Source organism: Branchiostoma belcheri, unplaced genomic scaffold (assembly GCF_001625305.1).
Source record: "Branchiostoma belcheri isolate BF01 breed outbred unplaced genomic scaffold, Haploidv18h27 scaffold151, whole genome shotgun sequence".
NCBI lineage: Eukaryota > Metazoa > Chordata > Leptocardii > Amphioxiformes > Branchiostomatidae > Branchiostoma > Branchiostoma belcheri.
In genome coordinates this window covers 288,778-298,839 of record NW_017802947.1, presented here as the reverse complement: position 1 = coordinate 298,839, position 10,062 = coordinate 288,778, and the positions used below count along the sequence as shown (strand labels likewise).

Genomic DNA, 10,062 nt, shown 5'->3' with positions numbered 1-10,062 from the left:
CCTGTGTGTGGTCGGCGGATGGTGTTCAGCACCAGGGACAGGCGTGTTTGCCTGTGTGTGGTCGGCGGATGGTGTTCAGCACCAGGGACAGGCGTGTTTGCCTGTGTGTGGTCGGCGGATGGTGTTCAGCACCAGGGACAGGCGTGTTTGCCTGTGTCTGGTCGGCGGATGGTGTTCAGCACCAGGGACAGGCGTGTTTGCCTGTGTGTGGTCGGTGGATGGTGTTCAGCACCAGGGACAGGCGTGTTTGCCAGTGTGTGGTCGGCGGATGGTGTTCAGTACCAGGGACAGGCGTGCATGCCTGTGTGTGGTCGGTGGATTGTGACGAAAAAGATCGCCAGAAATCCTTCCTGATGACTCGGCTTTTTCACAGTCTCCTTGAAAATTATAGGAAAATAAGAGTGATCGTAAGTGACTGTGCAAAGATTATTCTTGCAGTTCATTCATTAGCCGCCAGGTGTGTGAATGAACCATGGAGCCACAGAATGAGATTTGTTGACAACCATTTTATAGACAATACGAAGGATCTGGGCTTGCGTATGAATATTATTCGATTACGACACAGTATCTATTGTCAACGCGTATCACAAAGAACTCATTTGATTTGATTTACTCTGCACTGCACAAATGTCAGAATGCCTTAGCTTTTTAGCATGAAAATACTGGGATGCATGTACACATCGATTTTTGAAGATGATAGCCATCTTAGTATCACCTTTTGCGCACTGCAAAGTTTACACAACATGAAATTCCATTCACGCAGACGTATTTTTAGCAGCCTAACAACAGTGGTCCAGGATGTTTTTCAAGCGGGGACTTGTTTTCAAGTCTTGGCCCCTCCGCTTAAAAAAAAAAACAAGGAGTTTTAAAAGAGAGAAAAATGAAAAAAAAAACATATAAATGTTTCACAGAGGCGCGAGACCTTTGTTTTCCCTGCATGATCCTACCTCTCATAGACACACGTAGCTACACGTAGGATGATTTTTTTCATGCGCTTGGCTATTTAGTCATCAGGTACCGTTACTAACGTTGTTCAAATGTTCTTACCACACGATACACCATAGACCACATATCATGGTCTGAATTTGAATTGCACCCAGGTATTTTTAGCCATTAGGCATAGCAACAGGACCGATCAGTATTAGTCACATGCTGGTTGTTTTGTCCGAACGCATGCGTACTTCTGACGCCTTGTGAATGCGATGTTTTGGGACTGCAAATTTGCTGACAGCTTATCATATGGGGAATGGTACGGGTAAATATGAGTATGTGTGTGTCTGTGTGGTGAATTTTGATAAACAAATATTACACGGCAATTTTACACTGTATAGTTTCTGGGACATAAGTGGAACTATAGATACCATCGAACAATTCTACTTCTGTGGATAACAGTGAAGACCCACTTATCATGCCAATACTCTAATAATTCTTAAGCAATATGTCTGTAACTGTATGCTGCGCCAGCAATGTAAAATGGAAGTTCCTTGTTTGAGAAACACATAAACGAACTTACGCCACTAACTTAAAGATTTATTGAAAGGAGTAGGAGTCCAAAACCTTACAGTCCTATGGTCAAACTTTCATTACCCTCCAAGGATTTGAAAAAAAAATTGGAGGATCTGGGCTAGCATTTGAGTATGGTTAGGTTACAGAGCAGTATCTATTTAACCCATTTTGATTTGATTTACATAAAGGCACAAATGTCACAAAATAATGCCTTTTAGCAGGAATTACTGGGATGCATGTACACATGATTTAACCTGACATCGATTATAGGAGAATATGATTATTCGTGACTGCACAAAGGGAGCGAGTTCTTTCTGCAGTTCTTTCATTACCCGCCAGGTGTCTGGAGGAACCTTTTCATGGAGCCACAGAGTGAGATTGCGGCATTCCGACAAGCATTACTTAGAGAAAATTACGAAGTATCTGGGCCTGCGTTTGAGTATGATTAGATTACGGCACAGTATCTATTGTCAACCCGTATAAAACAATGAAAAGAACCCATTTGATTTGAGTTACTCTTCACTGCACACATTTAACATCAGAATGCCTTGGCCTTTCATGGATTACTGGGATGCATGTAAAATGATTTAACCTAATATCGATTTTTGAGGATGATAGCCATCTTAGTATCACCTTTTGCGCACTGCAAAGTTTACACAACATGAAATTCAATTCACGCAGACGTATTTTTAACAGCCTAACAACAGTGGTCCAGGATGCGATATATTACCAGTGCTTGTTTTTGAAGAGGTAGGGCTGTTTTTTAAGTCTTAGTCCAGGGCTTTAAGAACAAGCTGTTGTACAAAAAAATGCATAGAAGTAGATAGCATAGATATTTCACAGACATATGAGACCCTTGTTTTCCCTTCATGATCCTACATCTTATATGCACACGTAGCTACTAGCATAACATTTTTCATGCACTTGGCTAAATAGTCATTAGATCAGTAGTATTACTCATAGGCTGGTTGTGTACTTGTGAAGATGCGTCCGTGAATACGAGGTTTTGGGACCGTCCGACGGCGAATTTGCTGACTACCTATCTGATGGTATCGTTTAAGCTTCGGTCACAACCCGCCGTACGTGCTTCTGCGTGCTGTCTACGTGCAAAAACGTGGGCAAACGTAGGGCATTCGTGCGTGGTGAGTACCGCCTCCGTACGGAATCCTACGGATTTTGGAGCACGCAGACACGCCGTAGAACTTTAAGTGCATGTAAAACTTTTTCTGCATGCGGTCTGCGGATTCACCACCCGTGCGTACGAGTTCGTGCGACGCGCGTGCCCCGTACGTGCCGTACGGAAGAAGCACGTGTGAGTACGGCCTCCTTACGGTTAAGTTGCAATCGCACAGAGATCGTACGTTGTAAGCACGTACAACTCACCACTTGCGCATTGCACGATGCACGCAACCGCTCACGGCCAGACGTGGCGTGCAGACCCCACTCTTACACCTTGCGCAACCGTGCGAGTGACGTGCGTCGATGCCACTCCTTCCCCACGTTTTCAGAAAAAACGTATCAGACGTAGCCTCCCCAAAAACGTACGGACAAAAAGCACGTACGGCGGGTTGTGACCAAGGCTTTAGCATAGTGGAGTGGCAGTTTGGAGGTTTAGGGTTCGAATCCCCGAAGGGCCCAGATGTGCCTGTGACAGGCAGATTAGTCCACTGGGAATGGTACGGGTAAATATGAGTATTTGTATGCACCTGTGTTGTGAATTTAGATAAACAAATATTACATGTGTGTGTTCACACGACAATTGTAGCAGGTACACTGTATAGTAACTGGTCCATAAGTGGAACTATAACTTCTATCAAATAATTCTACTTTTATAAATAACAGTGAAGACACCCTATTTTTTTAGGAATTATGCTAATACTCTAATAATTCTTAAGCAATGCATCCGTAACTATGTGAAATGGAGGTCCCCTGTTTGAGAGACATGTCATAGAACTCACGCCGCCAACTCGAAAATTTATCGAAAGGGGTCCTTTCGGTATAACTAGTCTAAAATCTTACAATCCTATGGTCAAAGTTACATTACCCTCATAGGTGTCGTTAGTGTCTGTGTTTTCCCTGAGCCACAGATTGAAGCATTCCGACAAGGATTTGAGAGGAAAGTTTGGAGGATCTGGGCGGGCATTTGAGTAGAATACGGTACAGTATCTATTGTCAACCGGTTTAAAAATGGACCCATTTTAGTTGATTTATACAAATGCAGAAATGTCAAAAAGAATTCCCTTTTTAGCATGAATTACTTGGTTGGATGCATATACACATGATTTAACCCAACATCGATTTTTGAGGATGATAGCCATCTTGGTGTCACCTTTTGCGCACTGCAAAGTTTACACAACATGAAATTCAATTCACGCAGACGTATTTTTAACAGCCTAACAACAGTGGTCCAGGATGCGATATTATCAGTGCTTGTTTTGAAGAGGTAGGGCTGGTTTTGAGTCTTATTAGTTCAGGGCTGTAAGAGCAAGCCGATGTACAAAAAATGAAATGCACAGAGGTATTTAAATATTCTATAGAGGTATGAGACCTATGTTTCCCTTCATGATCTCATAAACACACGTAGCTACCAGGATAATTTTTTTTCATGCGCTTAATTAGCCATTATGTATCAACGTTGTTCTTTTTTAATTGTTTCAGATACACGGTACATCATGCACACAGCAAAAACTATACAAAAGTCGCTCATAATCCAACCCATTGAAAATGGACGCCAGCTTCCGGTTTTTGTATACCATTATGTTCCATGTGTTTATATTTCACTCCCCATACATGTAAAACCTATCCTTATCATAAGTTTGGGAAATTAGGCAAAAGAAATGTATCTCCATTTCTTAAAAACGTGATGACTTATTTCGGACCTCAGTCCCCTCACCTATCATGATGTGAATTTAAATAGAACCCAGGCATTTTAGTCAGTCGTCATAGCAACGGGACCGTTCAGTATTACTCATAGGCTGGTTGTTTTTGTCAGAACGCATGAGTACTTGTGAAGGTAATGTTGTGGGACGGCGACTGCTTATCTGATCATGTTTTTGGACTGGCAGTTCGGAGGCTTAGTGTTCAAATCCCTGACGGGCCCCAATGTTGTGCCTTTTCCCACATCTCCCAGGTGATAATTAGTACCTACGTTCGGATAAGAAGTTAAAGAAGAGGAAGACATCTATTTATAATTGCAGGGGTGAGAGCCAGTAAAGGTGAGCTACACCTGTTTTCTCAACCCTTCCACATGTGTGGTGAATTTTAATAAACAAATATTACGCGACAACTGTAGCAGGTACACAGTGTATAGCAACTGGTACATATGTGGAACTATAGCTAATATCGAACAACCCTATACTTCTATAAATAACAGTGAAGACACCCTAATTATGATAATACTGTAATAATTCTTAAATGTCTGTAACTGTATGCTGTACCAGGAATGTAAACTGGAGGTCCCGTGTTTGAGAAACACGTCAAAGAACCTACACCGCCAAATTTAGAATTTATCGAAAGGAGTAGGGATCATAACTGGTTCAAAACCTTACAGTCCTATGGTCAAACCCGGGGTCGTATTCAGGTTGCCTGAGTAAGCGTCGAATAACAGCCGCTGTAGGCCATGATAGCCGTGCAAATGTGATTTCAAACGTATGTAGACGTAAATCGATCTCGACTTTAACATTTGCCCTGTAAACTTCATTATAACCTGTCCTCCACGCCCATTTGCTCAAACCAAACCAAACCAAAGTATGATTTCCTTGTAAATGATTCCTAGTTTGGTAGTGCGTTATACTAGAAAGCAGTTCTATGAGTTTGACGTTTGATAACATATCAAATTTTTAGCCCGGCGTTGAGTTTCGTTCTTGTTTACGCTTAAACGTCTTACTTTTTTTTACTACTTTTTACATTCTTTCTTCTTCTTTTGGTATGAATGAGACGAATAGCTATGATATCTAGTTCTGAACTAGAAGGAAGTTTAACTCATGGACTTTCCCAACATATCTAACATAACCAATAAAGGAGACACAGACAAAGAAAACCAAAACACTTTCATTGTCGTTTACTATTTATTAACTATATCGGTCTGCTGTGAGTGATTCAGGTATCAGTTTCGTGTTGAAATATCGGATTTGTTATTTTACCATCTTGGCTTAAAAAGCCTCCATTCTGTTATATATATCAGTGACACTGTATGCTGTCCTTAGTTGTACATATTAGGTCAATTACACATTCGAGTTACATGATGGGATAACATATTGGACTTATGTGTTGAATGCGACGTACATCTATGAAATGTAGCGAGGGGGGGGGTTATAATTGCAAAGATACACAGACTCATCAGCAAGTTAACTGTGGTCATTATCGCGATGGAATCATTCTATACATATAATATTTCCCATGAGCCTACACTCAATCGTTCGAGCGTTCTAACTGAAACTTTTGCCTTGATCATCACAGCATAACGTTTTTCTATTTACGATTTAAGATCTCATTAACATCTATATCTTAAGTTACAAGGGTCAAGAATGATTCAAGTAGTCATATTTGATTAAGGACGAAATTCCAACACGAATTTGCATTTACTTACTTAGAATGGGCACATTTCCTCCCTTATCCAAGGACACTTGTTGGAGCAACAAAGTGCTTACTTGTCTCTTATATTTTGGTCATCATAATACTGGTGTCTTACATTGAGAAAAGTATACATTTAGTTTTATTGCTGTGTTATCAATTAGTATTTAAATAATAAAATACATGAAGCATTCTTGACCATAAAATTATCTTTAAATAGTATGGTTAATTTAAACCAAATACCCCATGAAGACCGAGTAAACTATTTCACCAATGTGCGCAAGGTATCTACCGTTAGGCATTTCGTACTATAACGTAATGAAGCATTTAACCAATCTACGTGGCTTAAATCATTAAGCAAGCATGAGATAGGTATTTATGATAATTTGAAACTTTTCAACTATCCGAACTTATCAAATAGCTCTTCGTTCGGTACGCAAGATAACGTTATGTAGTTGTTTCACCGGTTACAATTTGAAAAAAAAGTTATATTTATGGAACGCTACAGCGTCAATTTATCATGGCATATTTTTATCGGCGTCCTTTTCTTTTGTAATGAGAATTAATCACAGCAGTTATATACTCACTTTCTGGCTGCCATTGAAGCAGCATTGCTTTGACTTGTTATAGTCGTAAGGTTTCTTTCTGGTTATTATTTTTACTTTGTTTGCCACACTTGGGAATTTATTACTCTAGTAATATTATCCGATTTGTTTTAAGGATGAAATAGTCTGTAAGAATAATAAGGTTTTTATTGATTTAGCCGGTAAACAAATGCATAATGTTTCTGTGCCTTTCGTTAAATTGTCTTGGTTTACAATATTCCGATTAACGTATTGATGTAGCTTTAATCCATGGCCCCATTAAGCAGCATTAAACACCATAGAATAATTTTCTATGAAGTACTAGGTTATATCATTTTATTTACCTCTTCCACGATTAAAACCAATTTTTGACGTTTTGCATTGACATATGTTGTTTTCTGTTCGGGGCGATATATACCAAACAACGTTACAAATAGTAAGGTAGCAAGACGATTGCCATGTTGTTTGCAGTCTAGATGTGTTGGGGAAAATTGTAAACCAATTTTGACAAATTCACGTGGAATAGGTTTATGTTTTAAGGATTTTATATCTTATATGTTTTAGAATGTGGATCCAGCCTTCCCCCTATCACCAGGTTAAGGAATCATCAGTTTTAGTTTGACTGGAATGTCTGAATGAGTTTCCACAGTACATGTAACAAGATGTACTTCGTAGCAACATTGCTAAGCATATTGTGAGGGGAGAACATGTATCCGTCTTCCAGCGACAAGAACAACAGATTATTGCACAGAATCATTTAGGAGAATCTAGCTTGTACTATAGAGTATAGACTAATCCATGCATTTTTTTTACTGAAGACACTACTTGCTCATCAATCACAAGATACTAGGTTGTGTGTTGTTCTATCATGTCACAACTCTAAATACTGGCAATAGTAAGGCAGATGCAAGTTACATTTTGTATTGCAGTCTTTCCGTATAGATACATAAAAGACCATTTGGGCCACCTGTATGCAACAATAGCACTTAGGAAGCTACTTGGAGATAGAAATAAGGATACGACAGAATCCTGAAATAAAGATTTAAAGAGATGTCTCTATCAACAGAAGTACTGTATGATTCCTCTGGCAATGTGAAGTCTCATTAAGTGTCTTAACGTGTTTTAGTATTACTGAGTTCAAGTCTAAGCCGTCTGTTTTATTTAATGCTGCATTAGGTTGATTAGAGAGTGAGTCAGTGAGCAAATTGATTAGGTCATGGCCACCAGTTACAGCAAGTAGGAATTGAAAGCTGAAAAACGTTTGTAGTAATGCTTGTGGAAGCGCAAAGGAACCATACTATCTGCAGTAGTCTTCAGCAGAAGGAGGATGATCCCGCTGAAGACTACACTCTCCAATGTCAGTAGTGAGTCAAGGTCCTGTAATTAAAGAGAAAGAATGCGTTTTATGACAAAAAAACGTGTTGATGCATTACCGACCATCAAATGAAAATTAGACAAGGGGAATGGTCTAACCTCGAAAACATATCATGATATTTGAGGCATGATAAAATCCATAAAACTAAGCCAGTAGTCTAACCACAGCCCGTCTCTAAATAGACAGAAATACGGAAGACAGCAATAATGACTTACCTTAGATTCGGTCAAACATAGTTCACGCTTCATGGAGTTGCACCTGTAATGTCAAAAATAATCATCCTGTTAAAAGCAAGTTAAATGCTGAAGAGCATACATCATGAAGAAAGACTATGTATACCTTTGTGTTCAGTGGTCACATCATGACGACAATTCTAACTTGCAATTCGATACTTTTAGGCATAAACGACCAGGCTTGGGTGTCTTTTTTTTTTCAAATCTCAGACAAAGGATATTTTTCGTTGCCGACGTTGGGACACAAAAGAAAAGAAACACGTGAATGTTTAGGAAAGTTACGTCTCAGTCCTGTAACGAGTAGCTGAGGGCATTCGAGACGAGAGAGAAAGGACAGAATGAACATCTAGATCTAGAAGTGTTGACGAGAGTGGCTGTCATCATCAACTTAATATTATCATCAGTGCAATTGATGGGCTCTGATGTAGACACATTGGGTTGTGGATACTAAACAGGGTCATTTCTTAAATGAATCCTTGAACATTTGGGTCTACTATTCTTCATTGGTTCAGATTACAGGCAATACCAACTTCCAGAAATCTTTGACCCATTGCTCACGTCACACAGCAGTAATAAGGCCACTGATCGTGAATAATCGGCTCAACCATCATCTAGAACTGTATTTCAGGTGGCCTTGTACTAACCGTTGCAGAGGGCCTCAACGATCTGATCGATGCTGTTAGTCAGGGTTTCAAAGTCGGCCAGTTCAAACACTCGGTCTGAGTTGTTGTTGGTGATCTGTTGTAGTTCTGCGGCATCAAAGTTGCCCACACCGATGGCGAACACGATAATACCGTCATTGGCCAGATCTAAGGACGCTTGGTCGACACTGTCCCCTGACTGTCCATCAGTCAGAACTATCATAATCTGGAAAAGTTGAAATTTCTGTCTATTAGACATTTTGAGTCTACTCATTTCTGTTGGTAGTTTAAATGGAAAACGCTACTCAGATCAGTTTCTAATTTAGCATTTTACATGTGATTTACCTTTACCCTTTCATTTATCTATTGACTATTTCATAGTTCATTGTTTAGCCTATTCAGGGTTGTCTTTGATGCATTTTGGCGTTAATTATTGACTCTCAGAACCTTGTACTTACCTTTGGAAAAGGAGAGCCCCTCCAGGCAGCCGTTGTACGTGCATAAGCCAGGGCAGCTCCCGTATTTGTGCCCCCGCCTATTTGGACCATGTTGGTGATGGCGTCGACGAATGATTGCTGATCAGGATGCTGTCCCAGATTACACGCCAGGCTGGATTATCAATTTAAAATATGTCAGACTTTTTCATCATAAAACGTTTTGGATATATATTTTAACTGGTCTGACTCCAAGGCCACTGTGACTGTCATTCTGAATACCGTTCATCTATTCATTATATCTGCTCAGTTTATACATTTGTGGGCAGTTCGAATGTTTTGTGTTGCCTACGATGGTCTATCGAAGTTGTGAACAGGCAGGAATAGGATAGTTGGCTTCATAAAGGCTTTATACTTGCAAGAAAGTTTATCGATAAAACACTTACTGTGGGCTACTTGAGTATTGGACCACGCCAACTCTCGTGTCAGTTAAACTGATAGTGAAAGCGCTGACCACTGACACAACGAAGTCTTTAACTGTAGCGAAATCGGCGGAGCCCACGCTGCCAGATCCGTCCAAAACAAAGAACAGGTCCGCATTCGCATCACATGGCGGAGGGAACACTGTTGGATCGGAAAATATCATAAACGTTAGAAAGTATTGAACTGTCTACAGGACGGGATTTGATTGTAGATATGTAGGGTGTGCTTTTGAAG

The 10,062-nt window shown here is 40.1% G+C and overlaps 1 protein-coding gene across 4 annotated transcripts in view; it reads right to left on the bottom strand.

The window, feature by feature from the left end:
* Nucleotides 1-6,878: 6,878 nt before the first annotated feature.
* Nucleotides 6,879-10,062, bottom strand: part of LOC109465486 (kielin/chordin-like protein) — a 34,918-nt gene continuing 31,734 nt past the window's right edge. For all 4 annotated transcript variants that reach the window (XM_019762831.1, XM_019762834.1, XM_019762832.1 and 1 more), the window contains 5 exons: nucleotides 9,792-9,969; nucleotides 9,370-9,520; nucleotides 8,915-9,137; nucleotides 8,253-8,295; nucleotides 6,879-8,039 (listed from right to left, as the gene is read on the bottom strand). In XM_019762831.1, the coding sequence (XP_019618390.1) occupies nucleotides 8,282-8,295; nucleotides 8,915-9,137; nucleotides 9,370-9,520; nucleotides 9,792-9,969 (566 nt within the window). In that variant the 3' untranslated portion in view covers nucleotides 6,879-8,039; nucleotides 8,253-8,281. The remainder of the gene's footprint in view (nucleotides 8,040-8,252; nucleotides 8,296-8,914; nucleotides 9,138-9,369; nucleotides 9,521-9,791; nucleotides 9,970-10,062) is intronic.